The 23543-nt window shown below is 35.7% G+C and overlaps 5 protein-coding genes across 9 annotated transcripts in view; 2 read left to right on the top strand and 3 right to left on the bottom strand.

Moving 5' to 3' along the window:
- Positions 1-6257, bottom strand: part of LOC128891800 (biogenesis of lysosome-related organelles complex 1 subunit 6-like) — an 18893-nt gene extending 12636 nt beyond the window's left edge. Inside the window, exon 1 of the mRNA XM_054151612.1 lies at positions 5921-6257. The gene's annotated coding sequence lies outside the window, so the exon portion shown is untranslated. The remainder of the gene's footprint in view (positions 1-5920) is intronic.
- Positions 1-11132, top strand: part of LOC128891791 (muscle M-line assembly protein unc-89-like) — a 17792-nt gene extending 6660 nt beyond the window's left edge. Inside the window, exons 2-7 of one of the 3 annotated variants that reach the window (XM_054151597.1) lie at positions 4562-4882; positions 8037-8107; positions 8180-8318; positions 8747-8869; positions 8943-9225; positions 9647-11132. In XM_054151597.1, the coding sequence (XP_054007572.1) occupies positions 4686-4882; positions 8037-8107; positions 8180-8318; positions 8747-8869; positions 8943-9225; positions 9647-10654 (1821 nt within the window). In that variant the 5' untranslated portion in view covers positions 4562-4685 and the 3' untranslated portion in view covers positions 10655-11132. Of the gene's footprint in view, positions 1-4561; positions 4883-8036; positions 8108-8179; positions 8433-8746; positions 8870-8942; positions 9226-9646 lie in introns of all 3 variants that reach the window. The other 2 variants (XM_054151595.1, XM_054151596.1) reach the window with 2 other exon arrangements.
- Positions 1-23543, bottom strand: part of LOC128891802 (uncharacterized) — a 116192-nt gene that overhangs the window by 56854 nt on the left and 35795 nt on the right. The gene's annotated exons all lie outside the window — the stretch shown is intronic.
- On the bottom strand, positions 11279-14605 carry LOC128891792 (HEAT repeat-containing protein 3). Its single transcript, XM_054151598.1, has 6 exons — positions 14237-14605; positions 13761-14021; positions 12754-13694; positions 12375-12657; positions 12135-12308; positions 11279-12052 (listed from the first exon to the last, which is right to left on the bottom strand). Exons 1-6 carry the CDS (start codon positions 14378-14380, stop codon positions 11942-11944), a joined length of 1914 nt encoding a protein of 637 aa, XP_054007573.1. The 5' UTR covers positions 14381-14605; the 3' UTR covers positions 11279-11941.
- On the top strand, positions 13470-23529 carry LOC128891789 (piwi-like protein Siwi). 3 transcript variants are annotated; one of them, XM_054151592.1, is made up of 12 exons: positions 13470-13479; positions 15761-15787; positions 16678-16894; positions 17377-17412; positions 19915-20002; positions 20090-20197; positions 20286-20497; positions 20559-20744; positions 20925-21095; positions 21170-21449; positions 21524-21879; positions 21953-23529. In XM_054151592.1, exons 3-12 carry the CDS (start codon positions 16685-16687, stop codon positions 23003-23005), a joined length of 2700 nt encoding a protein of 899 aa, XP_054007567.1. In that variant the 5' UTR covers positions 13470-13479; positions 15761-15787; positions 16678-16684; the 3' UTR covers positions 23006-23529. The 3 variants fall into 3 exon arrangements, with proteins under 3 accessions (XP_054007567.1, XP_054007565.1, XP_054007568.1); XM_054151590.1 differs by lacking the exon at positions 13470-13479 and having other exon boundaries at positions 15615-15787; XM_054151593.1 differs by lacking the exons at positions 13470-13479; positions 17377-17412 and having other exon boundaries at positions 15616-15787.

Raw genomic sequence — 23543 nt, forward strand, 5'->3', positions numbered from 1 at the left:
GGCTACGCGCTAGGCGGCAGCGTCAATGTCCTTCGATGCACGTCGAGTCACTTGTTCGCGTACAAGCGCTGCCGCCTAGCGCGTAGCCATCGCTATCGCGGCCGCTCCAGCGGTATACGCGCGCTCTGATTGGTCAGGGTTTTCGCTTAATATCTCCTTAACGAAGCCCTATCCGACATTTTTGCAAAGGAAATTTTTGTTCAGAATCGTCTCAGCTACCCCCCATTTCCGGCTCCTCCCCGACTTTTGGGACACCCTGTATAATGTTTCAATAGCGAGTTATAGCTTTTGTAGGTACGTTTGCTAAGATTTGATTGTGCATAAAGATTCACAGTTTAATTATAACCATTAAAGAGTCCTTGCATGATTCTACAGTCACGATTAGCGTAATTTAAAAATGCCATATCATTGATACATTGTACATATATCGCACAAGTTATGAAAGTTTGAGTAAAACCGTGTTATCTTGTGTAGTTTACGATAAGTGTGCGGCTAGTAAAATGTTAATCTTTTCTGTATAAAAACAACAGTGTTTTAATGTTAATTTCTGTCTATTCTCTTTGAATAATTTGTCGTACACTCATCAGGAGGTGGACATTAATCAAATTCAATTTCTCAGTACTGATATCTGCGAAACTAAAAAACATATCAGAATTTTAATGCTACTAAAAGGAAAACTGATACCATTATCTTTGCTGATATGGTTGTTATGTAACTTCTTAAATTATATTACATCAGACTCACTAAAACTTTATCTCCTTACGGAATTTTTCGAAGCAGGAATTTTTTTTTAAACAAATGTTAAAATTTATCCGAGTTTCACAAATGTTTCCAACGGGCTATCTTATAGATATACATGTATGTATACATTAAATTTATTCATTTCTGAAAAATATGTATCAATTCCTGAAAAATGGTATTCAATGTGAAGGGTTCCATATCATACAATTGAAATATTTTATACGTTGTTCATAAGAGCAATGGCCGTAAACATTCTAAATTTCAAATATTTCACTGCAATCGGGTCATCGCGTACTAATAGATCCTCCGATTAGTAAAGTACGATGGCCTTCGACGCAATTAGCACCGTGTGTACAAAAAAAAAAAAAAACAAACGTTGGGACTATTTTATCACTCTTCCAAAAATATTCGATATCGATTTCACTGAAATTCAGGCTTCCATTCGTTTCAAGGTTTCGGCTTTGTATTCTCGTCGACATTTGTTCGAAGCGACTCGAGATAGTCGAGTTTCAAAGATAAGGCGTTCAACTATAAACACGTATCTATTTGTAATTGTCTTTGCGTTGAGAATCGTTCAACAATCGTGACGCAAGTTTATGGACGAACTGCAGATCAGGAACGAATTGCGAGTGCAATGAGCTAATTGAGCTAATTGCGTTCGTTAGTCATTCCTCGTAAGCACGTGATACTTTTGCTTGACTCTTGGAGGACGCATACTCTTCTGATAAGATATAATATATCTGTGGATCATTCAAAGACCATTTTGGTGAAATTTTTCGGATGCACACGGAGAAACACGTATTTTTATATTTTCATGTATTATATTAATAAGAAAGGAAGGTATTGTAATCATTCAAATCCATTCAGCCACTTAGATATATAATCAAGAAATATGCTTTTTTAATTGTTGAAAGTTCTTCGTAATAAAAGAATACTGTCTCAGAATGTTTCTTTTCTGATACACCTGAACATTTAAAAATCTTCCTAGTGTTGTTGTCACTCCAAACCTGAAAAGTTTCACCGAAACGTTACGTTTTTCATCAGATAGTCAGTTTCTTAAAAGAAAAAGCATCGCAGAGGCGACTATAATTCATGTCGCGTGCGTGTTTTTGCTTCATGAACATGTGGCACGGCTAATTATTCCAGCTCCAGGATTTTTTCATTTCGTCTGGCACGCGTTTGAATTTCTAAAAAGTTGACGCCCGAAGAAGGGAAATCAGGCTACGAGCTAAATGCGCCTAATTGCGACTCCTGAGTTGTATAATTAATTCCATTATCATTACTTTATATGAATTTTATCACAGTGAAAGCAACGATCGTCTTCCTAGATTTCGACATGTATTATTATATTAGGAGGTATAAGGAGATTTGGTATAAATTCAAAGTAAAAGATAAAGTAAATAATATAGACAATAATGAACACATAAAAAGTGATGAGAATATTCATAATAATAACATAATAAAGAAATATAAATGTCTGCATCACGATTTCAGGCCTCTTCAATAAATAATTATATGTAAACATAATTGAAATAAATTGTAATTATTTTCTAAAACGGCGGATGAAAGTCAGTGGTATGTTACGAAGCGATAAAATAAAGAAAGTACCCGTCGGCGTCGCGTGGCTCGGTAAGTAACGGATAAAAGAATATCGTTTCTCGTCTCGTATAAAAGAGAAATGCGTTCGCGGAACAGTGAATCGCGCCAACAAGAAAAGACGAACCAGCCAGCGCGGAATCAACGTGTGACTTAGAATTAGTAATTAAGATGCATCATCGAGCAACGTGTGTTACGCAAACGATGTACCGTTCTCTATTTTCGTAATCTAGGATTAGGTGGCACGTCAAACGGGTTAACGCAACGTTATTTTGTCGCGTAACGCAAGAAATCTCGAGGAACATGAGGTTAATTAGCGTCTCGTTAAATCATGGTCGGGAACAGGAAGGTTTCACTGAAACGGCATACTTTTAATTGATTAGGTTGGCTATGCTGTTTCGCCGAATGAAAAGTTGTCGAATACGGCCAATTCGTAGACGAGTGAGGATTACTTCATTCATGCAGTTTGGTTGTCGGGTTTCAAGTGTACAATATATCCTTCCGTACCTGAAACACTTTTTTTTCCATTTGGTATTCCAGAATTCCCTGTTTTTCTTACGTAGAAATCTTTTAAGATCATTGTGACGAACTGGGAAATTTTGATAAGAATCTCTCGTAGCTTCTTTTGCGGCTTTGTCCACATAATCGTTTTCTTTTATTCCAACGTGGGAAGAATTTGTTTATCCGCAGCGATAATTTCATAGTTGAAATTGATTATGAACTCAATACTTGGGTCTTGTTCCTTGCAGGATTTGAAATTTCTAAGACGAAATAAGCTACTTGTTTACGTGTATTTCTTCCGTTGGTTTCGCGCGAGGTTAACGGCAGACGAGCGTTATTTCCGAGTTGGACGGATTAACTTAGGACTTTATCCTTGTTTTGCAATCATTGGTGCGTAATAATGGTCAATTGGACGAGTCCGTAGGTCGTTCGATTTGAACTGACAATTGGCGTAACGAGATAGCACGGTACGCGCACGTTCAGCAATTATATTGCTGCTCGCTCCTAATCGTTTCCCTCGTATCCATCTTCATTGACTAATATACTTTATATTCCCTTCGTGATACGAATATCGCATCGAAATCGTTAACGTGATCCGAGGTCGAGATCTATCCGATCTATCGCTCGACGAGCTTGCCTCATTTTTTTATTATTTCGACACGAAAGCAACAAATGAAAGTGTATCGCGTCGGGTAACTCTTACAAACAGCCCTGGATTTTCATCAAATATCATTAAGTAAGTTTGACCGATAGATTCGAATCGATCAGAAACGCGATCTCCTAATTGCTCTGCACGATACAGTAAAGTAAATGATATTTAATGAACCGAGTGTAGTTGCCTGCTTGTTGGTTGCAGACTCGAAAGCAAACGTTTTTCTCGAATAATAGACGATTACTCATCAAGCCAACGTATATCGATTTATTTGTAACATTTATTCGATGGATTAAACTTTAATTTGGTTTTCCTGAAATATTTCAATTTACCATTCAAATTCTGGTTTTTATACTACGAGTAACGAAGAAGAAATCGTTTACTATTCGCCCATTATTCAAAGTTGCATAGATAAAAATAGAATAGATTGTAGATACGAATTTTGCCTATCTCTGGTTGATCGTAAGACTGTTTCTCGTTAGCCAAGTTCAACTTCCTGTGAACGTCAACTTCCACGGAACCGCGTATACGCAATATGTTAAAAATAAATCCTGACATTACTCCGGATGCTCGATGCTTTCGACGCGACTACTAGATTACATTACTCACACTTCGTACCTTTACAATTAATATCGTTGCGACAACAAGCTAGCGACGTGTCTTGGATACGAATAGAAGCCAAAGAAACGAGGAACGTCTAGAAGGTGTACCAAATAGAACATTAAAAGGATTTTTACAAAACTTGATCGCAGACAATGTGGTTTTCCTTCAAGGTCTATTCGCCCATAAATTACTCGAGAGAAGAGTCGAATTTCAGATACAAAATTCGATTTGCTTCTTTTTCTACGTTTATTTACACGGTGTCTCAAGTCTTGAAAGTTTTACCGTGAAAAGTGTGTTGTGAAATTCTGTCTCAAAAGATTGCCACCACCTGTGTATGTACATAAAATAATGTAAAAATTATGAAACAATCTTATTCGGGACTCCAGATACCTACTTTCCACTTTGATATTCCTGTTTAGAAATAACTAATTATAATAGTACTAACTGTGTACTGTTCTGCGCTTTCAGATTGAAGCAGATGCCAAAAGGATCATGCCGAGAGATCGATGAACCCCGTTGTCGAGGCGTCGCGATTTCACGCCATTCCCGAGATAAAATTCAAAGAAGCTTGAAGAGGAAACGAGGGTGAATCATGTCGCGATCGAGGCGTCCCAGTGTTTCCATATACGACTATCCAGAGCATTTGAATCCGTTCAACGACGAAATTACCAATAACCAGCCACGCGTCGTGTATCGAGATGGGAAAACGAAAGATACAAAGAACAAATTCTGGACATTCGGCCGAACCAGAAAGAAGAGATCCAACAGCTTCTCCATCAAGTCCACTTGGTAAATATTCGTTACTCGGAATTGTAAACTGTGGTCACAGTCAGATTAGGGGTTTTCAAAGCTGAATATGTATGAAAGATAAAATTCATCGTAGAAAGCGTTGACGTCGATCGTTTGGTTTCTTTATCCGCGACGAGGACGCCGCGGCCGTTCCATCGAGTTTGAAAGTAAATTTGAGAAGGATGCGCCCGCAAGTTTGTTGAACTTGAACTTACCATCGAAAACCGAACGCAATGTGTATACCTGCGTTTGGCTAACATCCAAACTACATAAATAACGAGTAACTCAACGTACCAGACAATCGCCGTCAGGTCGAGTTTCATCCAAAAGGTCTTTCGGATTTCTATTTAAAGAAACGATCGCGCGCGACTTTCCTACGCAATGGCTGACTCGAAGATTGCTCTGAGGCGATCTTACGAGTACTCGCTACAACAATCTATTTTGCGTTCCACAAATGATACAAGCAATTGTACATCTTAAGGATGAACGTATAAATATTCTTTAATTGGTGTAATCGAACTTACTTAATGAAATCCTAGAAAGAGATCGATTTCCAAGGATCAATTTGTTTTTGTCGGACATTGAGTGTCAATATTTGGCGAATATCTCCGCAATGAAAGGTCAGGAAAAGATGCGTCACAGAGGGCAATAAATCATTCGAAGATAGTCTGCTGACCCACAGTAGTCGTAGATAGTACGTCGCGTCGCGTCGGTTCTATTGTATGCAAGCTATAGATCGTTTAGCGAGACGTCAGCGATTGTGCTGAAGTAGCCGTGCATAAACCAAGTGCAGTACTTTCTGATATCGACTCCTTTATTTTTCCAAACTAACAACGTTTTTCTATTTATTGTGAAAAAATTCAAATTCAAAATAATTCAATTTTGTTTCGCGAAGAGACTTCGTATTTGCATTAACATTAAAGGCTAGTTCCGGTCGGAACTTCTATTGATTCCGAGCTTCTCATATATGTTTTATTACGCGAATAGCGGTTAGGTGGTTATTCCACACACGCCGTCAATAAAACATAGGATCCTTACCAATTAACTCGAAACGATCAGTCACAATGTCATTTCGCACTTATGCCGCTGCTTCAATTTGCTCCCGGCCATTCACTGTGCTCGCCACACAACCAACACTTTTATTGCAAATTATACGTTTATTGTCTTTGCCTGTATTGCCGCTTATTTGTTAATTTTTTAGCACTTGCGGTTTAGTTTGCGAGCTTTATCATTAAAAATGTCTCAAATTTCTGGTCACGAAAAAAACTGCTTACATCATTCGTGAGATACATTTTTAATAGTGGTAGCGAACGTGTAATTAAAACACAAAATGTAGGAAGACTGGTTTATGGGAGCCTTTTTATATTAAACAGAGACTCTGAAATTATTATAAAAAATTTCGAACGCACAGGTCTTGTAATGCATCACGAGTATACAGTTTCAGAAGATACCTTCTGAAACTTGAGCCATAATTATCTCCTAAACAATTAACCAGAAGCATTGAGAAACCTATGTTCCAGCATTTCATATTCCATCGCCGTGCAGAAACTCGTTTAAATATCACGTTGGTCGCCACGTCATGGGTGACGCGTGACTTTTCATTAAGAAACTAAAAAAAAGTAATTTCGTGGCGATAGTGACAAATAAATCTGGATAGAATACGTGAATTTGCCAACATTCAAAACTTAAATAACACGACAAACGTCAAGTTATTTGACGTTCAATAGTATCGAGATAACATTTTGACGTTGTAGAAATTTTCACGATTTTTAGTCTGGCAGTGAACGTGTTATTAGCTGACCCATCAGCAAAGTCGCCTCGCGGGGCTCTGGATTAGAACTGAAAGGATATCCCACGACTGGACTTTGTAATCTGCTACGCTGACAATGAGGTTGCTCGAGCGTTTCGCTGACCATGAATCAGTCCTCGAACTTTATCTCAGCGTAGAAACGAGCCGTGGAGGAACCTCTTTGTCTCCAGCGACTTGTCCTGATAATTTGTCAAAGCATTGCACGCCGACAGCCCTCCCGGCCGATTCGTTACACTTTGTTCGGGCCTTATCTTTGGACAGCATCAACAGCATTGCGTGGCTGGGCATTATAATCGTCAAATGACATTTTTACAGTATAAAGTCTCGATGATCGTCGCGAGACTGATCATTTTGCTTGCGACACCCATGGAATAAAATAAGAGACTGGTATTGTTGACGTCAGACAATCTCGATATAAGAGTGACGAGTCCTCTCGGTTGCTTCGCTTGTTGCGCTCTCTTCGCTACCTGTAAACTTGAATCGTTGATCGATACAGTGTGGTCGAGACTTTTGCATGATTATGGCTCGGTTAGGTCTGGGTTCAAGTACGGATAATCGTAGCTAGGAATAACGTTTTTGCTGCAAGCAAAAAGTATCTTGGACGCTACAGTGTTTTCTGTGCGAGGAATGATACACTTGATCAGTAGAGTATCACGCTACTCTGTGTGCAATTGTTTATCCTACCTATGCTCATTTGTGTAAATTCTGTAAATATTTGCCGAGATTCTAAATTTGATAGCTGTGCACATGTAAACACTGCATCATTCATATCTACAGTAAATAAAAAGCATTGTGCCTATGAATCATGCTAGTTCTAGCGTCCAGACACTTTTGGAAAATTCCTAAAACTTACATTCCTATTAAAAAACTCAAGTAACTTTCCGTTGGCACAAAAATTCATACTCTCGTTACTTTTCACAAAAGCAGCGAGCAAAAAATTCAAAAAGAAATGCCATTCTCTTAAACTTCTTAAAAAACCTTTAGTAAAAATAAAACGTTAAAACTGTTCTCTAACTCCGTCGTCCATCAAGAAGATCCTGGCAAGAATGGATTGGTTTTTATATTTCAAAAAATTCTTAACTATTTTCCTAAAAATTCATTGCTGGATAACGCAAACGTTGTCTTAGTTCAATTGAGAATATTAATTGCGGGATACTGTGGGTTAAGAGCGTAGCGAGGCACGCGCATAGTCCCACCATCTCGTGCAGCATATAAATGTGACACAGATCTCTCAACACGCTTGAATATCAAACGAATGACACAATTATCGTTTGACGCACGCCGAAACTGTTAATTTCTTCGTCTCCCATTATTCTTCCAACAACTTTCATCGTTTATTTTCAGGAGTGGACTGTTCGGGAAACGAAAGGATGAAAAGTCGGAAGCGCAGGAAAAACGATCCACGATCACTACAGGTCTTTACTCGTTTTTAAAAGTTACCGTCTAATAGACTTGAGCTGTATAATTAATTCTGATGTAATCGACAGTTTCGTCGACCTACAAAAGAGAAGCCAACACCAAGCCTATGGCTCCTCTGCGACCAACCAAGGATCAGCAGGAGTTCGACGAAGCTCTTGGTACTTTAGCGAGAAGAAGAAAGTACACTTTGGACAACTCCTCGTCAAGGTATAGCTCAAGTTTAACCGTGAATGGTGATCCTGCGAGGATCTACGACGGGAGCCCACAGGACACCACTGCGTCCATCATGGGCGACCTTACTCCCAGACCACCGGCCAGAAGGTGGGCGAAATGAACCAAATCAGAACGAAATACCAAATTGAACCGATTACGATTACACACTTATGGTCGTGATAGGAAAACAAACACTATATTATACATATACACACATATTATACATATTATACATTGTATACATATACGATTACTAACATGTATTGTTGTTTAATTATAGATGCACAATTTAATTTCGCATTTATCTTTATCAAATACGATATATATGTATGTAGTATGTTTAATTCCTAAGACAAATGTGCATGTGTAACCAAGCAATGACGCAGCATTAATCATAAGTATTCGTACAATTTTCGTTCCAGATTCGGTCAGGTAAGCCCAAAGCCAACCGACAAGATACCATCGTTGGAATTCGACGACAAGATGTCAGAGGACGGTGTAACTCTTCGCGTGAAAACGCAAGACAGGACGCCCGTTCCTCCTTTGTAAGAATTCTCGTTCCTCGTACGATTATTCGCTCCTTGAAAGATTATCCGTTATAAATGTGGATTTTTCCAGGCGTAGACTCGGCAACAGATCTTCGCAAAGGTCGACCACGGGTACCGTAGACCCTGAAGAGGAAACGAATCGGTCAGGCGACGCCGCGTTTTGCGACGAAAACGAGAACGTTCCTGACGATTACGTCTTCAAGAGGTTCACCCAGGACGCTGTTAGGAAGTCCAATCTCTCTATAAACAGCTGCATTTCTGTTGGCAGTACGATGAGCGCGTACGGCCGGAAGAAACGGAGAGCACCGCAGCCACCACGACGTCTGGAAAAGGTGGAAAGTAGCGAGGTAAACGTAAGAAATTGACGTGATAAGATTCAGAAATATTTTGATGGAATTGTTGAACCATTTAACACGTTGCCAACCTGGTCCCTATGGACCAGAGCTTTACTTTTTGTTTAGGCTATGTTGTCCTGTAGCTTTCTCCGTGCAGAGGCTAAAAGAAGCCGAAAAAATCAACGTCGTTGCGTTCACCTGAAAATTTTAGTTTGTTAAACAGTCTATATGTAAAGAATAACAACACTGGAAATCAAGATTTAAAGTAATCCGATCCATAATGCAACCAACCAAACGTTTACTTGTAACATCTGTAAAGAAAACTCCCATCTTTGTTTAGATTGTTGTAACAAACAACATCAATTTTGTCTCAAGTACACAGGGCTTAAACGTAGCCTAAACGTGTTAATATATTTTCATAGCATGGTGTATTTTGCAGAAGACTACCGAAGCACCCAACATCGAACTTCAGATAGTAGAGCCAATGGACATAGCGAGAGTTACCGAGAACATTGACGAGATGACGAAGAAGAGTAAAGATTTGGACAAGGAGACTAACGAGGCGAAAGAACAATCGACAGAGCCTGTTTCAGATGACGTACAGACACTGGAAACAGCCAAGGTAGAAGATAGTCTTGTCAAAACCACAGAACATAATGCAGAAGACGCCAAGTCATGCGTTAAAGAAAAGTGTACAGAAGAGAACTCTGTACGGATCGAGCAAACTGAACCAAAAAACTCTACGATGGAGGATCAAGAGAAATCGGAGAAGGCAAATTCTGAAGAACCCGTGAAGAAGGAAAATTCTGATGAATCCGCAAAGAAGGACGAGAACAATGTTCAAATCGAATACCACAGGACTTCCCAAGAGAACGTAGAGATAATCAAGGACGTCAACCAAATAAACTCGCCGTCGGAACTGGAGGAAGTTCGTCTTAGAAGAAAGAGCTCCTTGGATTCGTTGTCCAGAAGTGATAGTTTCTCCGTGAAGGATGAGATCGAGAAGATCGAGAAGCAAATAAAAGCTCTAGAGACGAAAAACGCTACCAAAGATTCGTCGGAAGAAACGAACGGAGACATTCAGCATGGGAACACCAGACAATCGCTTCAAGCGAATCGTAGACACTTCTTCCAAAATATGGTGGACGACGAGAATGCCAAAGGCGCGATTAAAATTGAATTTAAGGAATTCCCAAGGGAGCAGAACATTCACGTTGTGAGACTAAACGAGCCCCCTGTTCCTGTAGCCGTGTTCAGAGAACCGGTAAAAGTGATCGAGCTTCACATCTCTGAACCAATTAAGCAGAAGCCAGAGATCGTCGACGACATAAATCCGATACCAAAACCGAGAAGACACAGCGCATTGAATTTAAACGATACTCGATCAAACGTGGTTCCAAACGAAGAACGAAAGAGTCTTGAATCAACCAGAGGGAAATCATTTTAGAATTTCCACCTTCGACATCGTGAATTGTGTAGGACATTGTGCAATCGTTTCGGCTTCTAAATTAAATGGAAATATGATAGTACTTCCGTTGGTTTTAGTCGAAATATTCTTTAAAGACTGTGTAGACATTGTGTACATGTGCCTTTATTTAATGGTTAGAGTTCTCGTTGACCCTTCGAAGCGTCGTTATAGTTCTCAATATGCATGGACAATGGTTCACGATAAAGTTTCTTATCCAAAGTATCCTTGACACACTTTTCATTTAAAATTCGAAAGCGATTGTTCTTTGTAGATACTTCAAAGGGTCAATGAGCGTAATAAGTATACGTATTATGTACTTGGAGCCTTAATACAAAGATGAAACAAGACGTTTTCATCAATTTCGGGCATAGATTATTATGTGATCGTAGATGTCTCCCATTTATTTAGCATTTTCATTATTTATTGATACAGAATAAATTTTAAACATTTTATCTTATTTACTTGCTATATATTATTTACAGAATTCAACAGGTTCCTATTCTCGATTTAGTTCCAGCTAACTTACGCGGTGGACATACAAGTGTACCCTGTAGCACAGAGTACACTTGAACTATTCTGTGTTCGTAGTTATAAGTTTGCTCCTAAACCGCTGCCGTCTAATGTATTATTACTCTTTTTCAGTCATAAATCGTTCGAAATTAGAAGTGCGGTCAATTTTTCCGCAAGCATGGAGTCGTACTAATCAATTATTTCAGAAGAAACGTATAAACTCTATTCAAATAAGTTTATTTAAATTTTGTGCATATTATTTATTATCGTGGTATTCGATATTTTATTCAATATTGTATACAATTATCTATAGTTTTCTTTTGTAGAATGAATTGGAACGGATTGCTAACACGATAATACAAATTCACCATTACGTCGATGAATTTCTCGAAACTATCTAAAATATCGTAACGTGAAATACGTATATAATTAATTACAAAAATTCTGCAAAAAGCTTTTTTTATTTGTAATATTTACAAAATTCATGTTTTTAAATTTCATTACAATAGAATTCCATGGTCTTATGATTATACAATTTACAAACTCCTTCAGTCTTTGTTTCCTCGTGATACATAAACATCTTTAATGAAGCTTTTATATATACAATATTGTGTCATAAATAACATACTTATATTGTATACATGTATTATTTCAGTTCATCAATCTACAGCCAATACATATCTTAACGAAGACAATGAAAACATTCTATATAAAAACTAAGTAGCAAAATTAGTTTCAATTTTAAATAGTAGTTTCTTAAACATTTTTTATTCTTTTTTCTTTATATTTTATAAATCTTGTGATATTTGAATTTACTGTAGACACTATTGCAATGTTATCTCCTAAAGTTTTCTTCTGTTGTCCCACCTATTTAGACAATATAAAAAGTAATTATTATATTAGAAATAAATAAATCGGTTAATACATTCAAATAAAAAAGAAGGCTTACAATATTCTTAAAACGTGGTATTACATCACGTAATGTTTCTGTTAATTTAATTTCACGCGCTAACTGATCACTATTATCTTCCGAATATGCATCCATTATCGCATCCAACGATTCTGCTATCACCCAAGCCTTTGGTTCAACCGTACAAGTATTTAATAAAAACGTTGATACATACTACAAAAAATTGTTCATTACGAAAAATCATTCACAAACAAGTTTCAATATAAGATTGTGTCTTACTTTGATTAGTTCATAACTTTCAGGGGTACCACTATTAATTAAAATTAAAACAAGATTGCCCAACATTCGTATTAAATTTGCTCGAACGTTAGCATTTGGACACTGACGTTCGCCATTCAACATTAGTTCAATGTCAGTTAATGTTAATTGGTTGAAAATGTTCGGTTTTGCCTCGGATAATCTTTGAAGGGCTGCCCTCATAGTTGTAGTAGCAGATTCCAATAATTCAATATTTTTTGGATTACCATCTTTGAAAATAACTGTACCAATATCAGCCCACATTCTACATTAAAAGTATAAAAATGTAGTTCAATTAAATCATTTTTCTCATATTACAATTAAAATTGTAATTTAAAAGATATACTTAAAAATATTTTACCTATACACATTTTCCATACCACCAAGTATATCAATTTCTAAATGAGATATTAAATTATTTAAGCAGAGGTAAGCTGTACAATTCAATGTATGCATTTGCTGTAAAATAGCTTGTCCCTCCACATTTTGTTCCAGTATTTCTACTGTATCTTTGTCCACAGCTAAAGTTTTATCCCATACTTTTTTAATTATGTTACAACTATTGAAAACTTCAATTACCTCCATGGGTAGAGAAAATTTTGCAGTAAATAATTTGTCATCCATATCTACATCATCTATACTATCGCTCTCGCAATCTGAATTATCTAAATTAGAATCATTGTCACTTTCTTGTTCTTCGGAACATAAATTAGTTAAAATTTCTAATGCTAATTGTTGCGAGCCAAATATTTTTCTACTATCCTGAACCTTCTTTCTTGCACTGCCTAAGAAAGTATTTTTTTCATGAGGTAAAATTGATGATAAATTAGATAATAACTCTTTGCAATCAATAGAAAGTGTTTCAGAAAGCACAGCTACTCCTTTAGAAACTGTACTCATAGAATCATTTTCTACATAGTTAAATAAACTTATTAATAGTCCAGTAACAGCAGTTTTAAGGTATATTACATCAGAAATGTTAAAATCATTCGTTTCTATATTTAACAGTTGAAGAAGTGTATTTTCACAGCTTTTAAGTTTATCAATAGCAGTGGTATTATCTTCTGACAAAGATAGTAAACATTGTACAGTCACTGTAACAATTTCTATACCGTAAATAGTAATGTCGAAAAACTTTGTTAAAATGCAAGCAAGATCTTCTTGATTCGAATATTTTACTGCAAGTTCATTATTTTCACATAGTGTCCATAACAATGTGACTGCTTGAACAAATGCTTTCTTTTCATCGTTTACTTTGTTTTTTTCATTTTGATCAAGTGTCAGCTGCCAGTCTGTATAATACTATAGATGATATATAAGTTATTAAATTAAACAATAACATAAACATTAAATACTTTTCAAACTTACTTGTTTCAATAAACTACACAGTGGAGTCATGATATCATCTTTTAGTAAAGACTCGTATGCTTCTGCTTTCCCATTATCTGCAATGTTCCTTAGAGTCATGGCACTTTCAGCTCTTACAAGTACATTGCGATCAACAAGCAATGGTCCTATTAGTTTAGCAATTCCATCTTTTGCGATCTGCACAGCAAGCTTTGAATTGCAAGACATTGATTCCAATGTTTGCAATCCAGACAATACTTCCTCAACATTAGCAGACTGTACCTGTAACATTTATAATGTAGTTATTCATTTATTGTTGTATATGTGTTCAAATTTGATAGGACTGATGCGTGACGATAACCCTTTGCACTCGAGAGATTAAACAATTTTTTTTTTATGTAATAATACACAAAGTATTAAAATATATTATTTTTTTATATAGTAATTTGCTTAGAATTGGTTAAAAAAACTAAACAAGAATCTGAAGGATATCTTACATCTTCGTATACTCTTTGCAAAGCGTTTTCTTGATCTTCATTCGTAATGTTTTCGGCTTCAGCTAATTCAAAATCCTTAACAGACGGCAGGCCAGTGGGATTTTTCTTAGAAGGTTTTCTCCTCTCTCTTTTTTGCTTTCCCATTTTCTTAAAGTACAGAAATCTTTAACAAATATAACCTTCTAACATACTGTAAGAGAGGTTAGCTAAAGACAACGTGCTCCACGCTCCACCTGTCGTCTTTCCAATAGCACAGAAATATAAGTCCACTCCTACTTCCAGTGGGAGTCTTTCATCCCACCGCATATAATTGAGATAAAAGCATGGTAAACAAAACCACGTGACTATACAAAGTTGCAAAGCCGTGAATAGCAGTGAGCTATACCCCGAACAAACAAAAACTGCATATTATAAGTCATTATCCATATAAATAAATAGTAATGCATTATTTTACAATTCCGTGTGTACTGTAATCACTTCTAACTGCATATCGAGTATATTCAAGCATGGATAACTAAATTATTTTATATAGATGCATTTAAATGTTCAAGTTAAAGAAAACACCAGGTATATATATACACACTCGTTTGCTTTTTTTTAGGAAATTCTGTAAGATTTGCTACTTCTTTCTACTACAAGTAAATTAATATACTACAAAATAAGTTGCGGAATTAATTCAGTAAAGAGATTTTCCTAATCATTAATTAATTCGATAATAAAAAGGTTAAAATGAGAGAAGAACTGTGGTCTTATGGTCCTAAACGATTATGACTAATAAGATTCATTGTTCATTATTTTGCATAGTAAATACTTTTTTAATTTAATAATAAATCATGTTCAGTTGACTTCTTTAAAACGTTCAATTTATTTTGTAAGTGAACGTTTATTTTAATGCATTGAAAAGAAACTCTTGAAAAGAATTCTTATCAAAAGAAAAAAGAAATTTAATGGAACGAAAATGATCATATATTCGTATTTTTCTAAGGACGAAAGTTGCTTGAATTTGTGCGGATTGTCGTTAAACGTCTTATAAGTTTGATAACTGTTTTTAAAGTAGCAAGAAATTACCCATAATGCATGGAATTAAACACGGAAGTGGGTTCTACGCATACGTGCTATTTCATTCTTCGTAACACCATAGCTTTCTTTATTAGTTTTCATCAATTTCGGAATTTTTGATTAATTATTTGTATAAATTTTATATGAAATTAATTTAGTCGATAACATCATGTGTTTTAATTAGAATTTCGCCCCTTTGTAAGTATTAAAATGTTCTTCGAAACACTAATAGTACCCTAAGCAGTTCATTGAATAGAGCAGTGCTTGCAGTGACGACAAAACTGTAGCAGTAGTTAAACACATGCGCAGATCTTCGAGCGCGATTCGGCGTAGGTAGGTAAACGAGGCAACGAGGCGTTCTGCCTGGTCTTGCTTGGTCTTGCTTGGTCTTGCCCACATTTCTAAATGTGTATCTGCAAGCGTAGGTTGCATTAAATTGCGTCGGACCCAAGATCGCGAAGAGTAACATTTTTGTACACCGTATTCAATTTGGTAAGTGTATAAAAAGTGTAATATAATTAATTTGAAATCTTGTCGATACGGTATATATTTTCATCGAAATAGCTCTTCACAAACTGTTTTACAATTTATTTTATTGTTATGATTGTATTTTTCTTGTGATGATTGTATTAATTTTACGAGAAATTTCAAAGCCAATTTATCGATATAGTTTACCAGTTATAACTTTCCTTTTTTTTGTTTCACTAAATGATTATAAATTGTAAATTGTAACTTATTAGTAGTCTGATATCTTAACAGGAGTTTCTTTCAAATACGTTTAAACATGCAACTTTGTATTAATTTTATTAACTTTACAAATTTCGTTTTCTCTAGAAATTTGTACAAACATTTGCACTTAACCTCAAAGCTGGCAACGTATTTACATTTATCGTCACATGAAAAAACGTAAACTTGGTTAGTTTGTTGAAAGAGACATTCAATTAATAGATTAAGCAAAACTTGAAGGTGAAGTGAGTTAGATGTAAAGAAATAGCAGTCAATAGCTATTGTTTAACACGTTGACTGCCGCGGGCCACCGGCAACAACATAGCGACAATTCATGTTGGCTTTGTATATTTGTACACAACTGACAATGAGTGTATTAAATCTCATTACCGACCATAGTTTCTTAATTCGGATAATAGATTTTGGTATTCAGCCATGAATACACTAAAGCAAGAAGTTCAAAAAAACACTTAGTTTTTATCAAGGTTTATACACACGTTGCTTCTTAACTTATCAAAAACTAAAATGTGTTTTGCTTTCAACTCTTCTACTAAATCATAAACTACTGAATGGCTGGACTGTGAATGTGTTAAGAGAGTACTCTGTGTATGTCTTTTATATCTTTTAATTAATCTATAATTTGTGATTGATTTCAGATAAATCATGTCTGATCGAGGCAGGGGTAGGAGCCGTGGCATAGCACGAGGACGAGATGGTAAAAGACCACAAGGCGAGTTACAAGCACCTGGTGGTTCAGCTTCTGGATCACAATTGTCAGCACCTACTTGGGTTCGTAGACCTGGATCTTCTGCACCTCAAGCAACAGCAGGCCCGTCGTCGCAAACACCTTATTCTCGACCACCACAAACACAGGTATATCAAAGAATCAATAAGAAGTTGGTTTCTGGTGTTTAGTAACTTGTTCTCCATATCTTTTCCTTGTTTGTTCCTCTACATTTAATACAGTGTTTTTTTTAAATATTGTAAATAGTGTTGAGATCTGACGGTGTATTATAATATTCATATGCTATTTCATAACTAAAACCCATGCAATACATTGAAAAAGTGACTACAAATATAACATAGTTTCCCTAGCCTTAGCCAACAGGCTGTTTTGGACTAGTTGAAATTCTTGCCATTGTAAATAGTAAATTAATTCTTAAAAATGCAAATTGAATAAGGCAAATACTTTCTTATTCTTTCTTTTCTTGCATCACTTTATTTTCTCAAGGTTTTTCATTGTTAACAGTGCTTGTTACTATTTTGTCTGATTTTTCTATGAAATTACTGAATGAAAATCCATTTAGGAATTGGTGAAAAATATTTAGAATTATTTCATTTGATTTTTTGCCTAGAGCGAGAATTATCCTGTGGTAAAAGGGGTGTTGAAGGTTAGTGTTTTAATTTTTGTTTTATCATTATAGAGTAGTTCTTTATTTTAAGACCTTATTGTTTGCCGGCAGCGCGGCGCGGAATGGTGTCTACTGTCATGCTCTTTTTTTTTTCGATTCGGTAACAGTTCTGTAAGTTAAGTCACGTGGTCAGCCAAGGACACCTCTGTTTCTTTCTTTTCCATGTACAGTTTTCGATACAAAACAAACAAAGTGACCTTGGCAGGTCGGTTGATTTAACTGTTACTTTCGTTTGTTCACGTTTCGCAGATGACTGTGATATGTACTATTTAACCCTCGGACAACGGACGCTCGCACAAACGACGGAGCCGGGTCACTATTCAAGTATTCAGGCATCGAAATCCAAGTCCCATACGCGCTACAAAAGAAGGCTTAAAATCAAATTTTTATATGCAAACATTATTATCATATTAATAATGCCTGGTGGTAACCAACTTTTTAATATTTTGTCCCGAAAACTTCTTCTTTTGCAATAAAGTTCGAAACGTTTCTGTCGCTAAAAAGTTAGAATAGTGGGGAGAGCCGATTGCTACGGATCGAGTTTACAATGTAAACACATGGCTCGATACTCTCGATCATAGCGGAATGGGACTTGGAAATTGACGTCGGAAAAGTGACCCTGCACCGGTGTCTCAGGATTAATTCTATGCCTGAAATAAATTGGTGCAGCTTACAATGAATAACGCGTTTTGTAACAGAACAGCCATGATGGCGCTTATTCCCTTTGCTGACAAAGTCGCGCGCAACGATCGGGCACCGTTTGTTTACATTAAATATGAGATAATACTTCACCGCCAATTAATTTTTTTTTTAAATAAACCTTAGAGGGGACGTTAGTATTCCAAATATTAAACGTTTCTTGAAATACTTCTTTTTTATAGAGAAGAAATTTCATAATATTTGTATAGCTTTGAAAATATTTTAAGTATGTTTTAAAATTCATTTATAATATTCTCAATTCAGTTCACACAAAAATCTTTGAGATATCACATTATTTTTAACATTTGTTCAATCTGTGAGAATAAGTTAAAAATGTTGACCGATCGTTTTCAAACTTCATATACGCCTACTTTATTTATTCATCAGTGGTTTCGTGAAGACTAACTTACAATTTGTCTGGACCCTAAATCGTAACTTGTTCGTTTTCGCCAAATCGTGCCGTCGTCCCCCTTCATGTACCCGTAGCACGCTTCCTTGAAGGGGGGGTTGCGATTTGACGGGAGTAGTCGTTTGCTGGCGAAGGTTGCAACAGAGGCGAAATTCTTATTGGGACCTTTCATTTCGTCTTTCTGTATTTTCAGACTATGCATGATTATTCTAAGCATGTTATACTAATGACCAAAATTTTGTACCATATTTCAATATAATAAGTTGCATTTTATTATTAATATTATTAATTATATTAATTATTTCTAACTAACCATATGTTACTATATGATATGGCCATATTTAATTATATTTGTTATGAAACTATGCCATATTTTAATTTCATTACAATCTTTGACATCAAATGCAGATAGTGAAAAATTTACCATGAAATAATTACGCGTTCGTGTTTCAATCTCGTTTCTAATCTAACAATATTTTACCATCGATATTGTTACTTTTTAAAATATTAATACGCACTCAAAATCGAGATCTGAAAAACACTGGAATTTCGTCTCTGTAAGAGTACTCCGTGGAATGATTTAAATCAATGATTTCTAAGCTTTCTGACAGATGATACCTGTACATCAAATTCTGAATAATAAGAGATGTTGCTAACTCATGAGAGTTATTCACAGAATTTTTGTGTGAAGACTTGTAAAATTAACGCACTAAATAAATAATTCTTCTTCTTTTCTGCTTTGGAAAATACTGATTTAAATTTTTAATAATAATTGTTAATCGAAGCATAAAATATGTATAGTTACAGTCTGTTCAAATACAGTAATGTCCATCAAGTTATCACTTGACTGGGATCGGGCTATAACAATCCGAGAGTTGGGTAAGCGAAATTCGATCTCTCTTATCTTTCAGGCTCACTCGATACCCTGTGTAGAAGTGGGCGAGTGAGAGTAAGGAACGATGATGAGGTCGAGTGAAATAATACCAGTTGACTGTTGGGAATATTTCACGCATAATAAGAATTTTGTACTTGATGTCAGACATTTTGTTCAAATTGTATATGTTACACATCATATGAAAATAGGGAGAGGAGGTGGGATTAAGACACAAATTTGCTATTTTGCTAGTTACTTGAAAAGCACAGATTCTTAATGTCAGAAGAATCGTACCAAACAAACTGATCTAAAGGATGGTCGGTGGAAGCGTAACTTTGTAACAAACCAAGGCACAAAATGTGTGAAAACCTGAAGGATATTACTGTAATTCATATTTGATGTCAAGAATTAATTTTATTCCAAGTGTTTGAATAGTTTACTATTATATTCAATACATTTTACGACATGAAGTTTTATAATTTTTTTTAATGGACTATAGAGTGCTGGCCGTGCTACGCAGCGATTGGGGCCTAGAGGTGATGCAGCGCCTGGTTATACTGGAAGTTCAGAACCTGAAAAAATGGAAGGTGAGGAAAAAAGATATTACATCTTTGTTAAAATCAGAATTCTGCACGATATTCTTTTTAACTATTAATACATATAAACATTTACAGTCACTGAAGGTGGAGACGTCGGCTCAGTAGGTAGAGGTGCAATGAGAGGAAGGCGCGTTATAATGCCTGAAGTCCATACGAGGCCAACAAATCTAGTTACCAAAAAAGGTTCATATGTTTAAGATCTTAACATTTGAATGATGTATAATATACTTTACACATAAAATATATATTAAACGACAATTGTACTTTTTAGGTACCAGTGGTTCACCGGTTAATCTACAGTCGAATTATTTCAAACTGTTGACTACTACCGATTGGTGTCTTTACCAATATAGGGTTGACTTTGCTCCCGAAGAAGATCGCACTATGGTCCGAAAGGGTCTGCTGAAGCTTCACAAAGAAGCTTTAGGAGGTGCCTACGTTTTTGATGGCACCGTTCTATACACCAGTGTCCGAATACAAGATGTAAGATTTCCTATTAAAATGAATTTAATCGAATATATTTTAAATGTATTAAAAATTTTAGACTTTAGAATTGTGGTCTGTTCGTAAATCAGATGACACAAAAATCAGGATTACTGTACGTCTTGTTGGAGATATGGCCAAAGGTGATTACCATTATATTCAATTTTTCAATATAATAATGCGGAAGTGTTTGGGTCTTCTGAATCTTCAACTTGTTGGACGCGATTATTTTGATGCACGCAGCAAAGTAAGTAAATAAATATATTAGTAGTTTAATAGAAAAATAATTATGTTTTAATACTTGTCATGTGAATATTTTTATTTAGTATTACCTTATTTTAATGTCTAATTTCCACATACTTTTTACATATTTTCATTTACAAGTTAAGTAATATATATATATATTTTTTTTTTCATTGCAACACAGGTGGAAGTTCAAGAATTTAGATTAGAACTATGGCCTGGATATCTTACTTCTATAAGACAACACGAGGATCATATCCTTATGTGTGCTGAAATAACACATAAAGTCATGCGCCAACAAACTTTATTAGACATATTAAATGATTGTTATCAGCAGAATCGGAATGAATATAAGGTAAGAATGTTATTTATTGATAATACATATTTAGTTTCAGCTAAGTATTTATAGTGAATTGCGTTTACTTTTAGAATTTATATGAATCTCAAGTTATTGGAATAGTCGTATTAACAGACTACAATAATAATACTTATCGTATCACTGATATTGACTATACTGCAAATCCTAATTCAACATTTCAATTGCGTAATGGTGAAAGTATTTCGTACAAAGATTATTACAAAAATAAGTATCAAATTGTAATACGCAATAATTCCCAACCTATGCTTGTAACAAGAGTAAAACCAAAAGAACGACGTGCGGGTCAACCCGAATTAGTATATCTTGTTCCTGAATTATGTCGAGCAACGGGTATGTTAATTGAATAATCTCCGTTTATATTTACAGCATATATTTCATCGCGTAATAAATCATTTTTGCTGTAGGTATCACTGACGCAATGAGGAATAATTTCAACTTAATGCGTGCTCTGGCGGAGCATACTCGTGTATCTCCTAGAGCACGTATAGACAAATTAATGACTTTTAATAGAAGATTAAGATCAACGAATACGATCGTACAAGAATTGACCGAGTGGAACTTAAAACTCGATGAAAGATTAACGAACGTGGAGGGGCGCATTCTACCTCCCGAAAATATTGTTGTTGGTGGTAACCGTCAGTGCTCTGCAGGTCAGTTCGCCGATTGGACGAGGGAACTTCACAATAAGCCAATGTTTAATGCTGCAAAATTAAGTAATTGGGTTGTTATATGCACTAACCAAGGTCGCCGTGATATGGAGGTACGATATTTAAAATTTTTATGAAACTACGTTTTTTTTTTCATTACTGTTACATATATATTGTACTTTACAGAACTTTGTCAGAACACTCCAAGAATCCGCGAGTGGCATGGGATGTAGATTTGAAAGTCCCAGATTTTGTGAGATACGCGATGATAGGTCGAATACCTACTCTGAAACACTCGAACGAATAATGAGTACCTCTAATCCGGACCTTGTATTTTGTGTGGTCTCTAATAATCGAGCTGATCGATACAGTGCCATAAAAAAGAAATGTACTGTTGATCGGCCAGTACCGTCACAAGTTTTCTTGACGAAAAATCTGAGGTCGAAAGGCGTGAGATCAATAGCTACAAAGGTAGCAATTCAGTTGGTCTGCAAGTTAGGTGGTGCTCCATGGACAGTTTTATTACCACCCATTAATTTAATGGTTATCGGGTTTGATGTGTGCCACGACCCGACCGATAAGGGACGCGACTATGGTGCAATGGTTGCATCACTCGATAAGAATTTAACAAGATATTTCAGCGCAGTAAACCCACACACTTCGGGTGAAGAATTATCTAACGAGTTCTCTATAAATATAACAAAAGCGTTATACACTTACAAAGAGCTAAATAAAGCTTTACCGTCGCACATAGTTATTTATCGTGATGGCGTTGGCGAGGGCCAAGTGCCCTACATTTATTCACATGAGGTAGAGCAGATAAAGTCTAAACTGAGTAAAATTTATGGAGATCCTGCTTTAGTAAAAATGGCCTTTGTAGTAGTTACGAAACGCATCAACACGCGTTTCTTTTATAATCAAAATAATCCACCACCAGGAACAATTGTCGATGATGTGGTTACAGATCCCATGAAATATGACTTTTATGTAGTCTCGCAAAGTGTTCGTCAAGGAACAGTGACGCCTTGTTCGTATAACGTCATTGCTGATTCAACAGGCTGGAGAGCCGACCAAATGCAAAGACTTACGTACAAGTTGACTCACATGTATTATAACTGGTCTGGTACCGTTAAAGTACCTGCACCGTGCCAATATGCTCACAAGTTAGCCTTCTTGGTAGCACAATTTATACGTCGACCACCGAGTACTCAAATGGAAAATCTGTTGTATTTCTTATAATTGTTATACAGCGTACCATTTTTTCTTCATGTATAAACAGTTAAAAAGTACAACAGTTACTATATTAATAACAGTATTAAAACATTTATTATTATATAAGGTACCTCGAAGTTACTTACGCGAAGGCGTTAGTAAGATTTTCTATATAAATATATATATTTTTTTATGCATTTTTAAAAACTTTTTTATACTAAAAGAATATTTTAGTTTCACTTAGTTTTTGTGTTTTCAACGTTATAAAAATGGGACCTAAATCCGTACGTAAATGTACGTAAGAAGTTAAGATAGCATTGTATTTTTTTTCTTATGATCAAACTTATTAACTTGATTTAAAAAGTTAATGATACAAGTGTAGACATTTTACTATCGTACCTCCAGAATATATTTTAGTTGCTGTTACTATTTGCAAAATTAATAACGGAAGTTATGTTTACTTATAATTTTAACTTCTATTATGTTACAACAATTTATTGACAAATGTTATTTGAAATAGGTTTGTATTGCAAATAAAAGTTTAATCAATACATTGGTGCTTTAA

Source organism: Hylaeus anthracinus, unplaced genomic scaffold (genome assembly GCF_026225885.1).
Source record: "Hylaeus anthracinus isolate JK02 unplaced genomic scaffold, UHH_iyHylAnth1.0_haploid 12002, whole genome shotgun sequence".
In the NCBI taxonomy this organism is placed as follows: domain Eukaryota; kingdom Metazoa; phylum Arthropoda; class Insecta; order Hymenoptera; family Colletidae; genus Hylaeus; species Hylaeus anthracinus.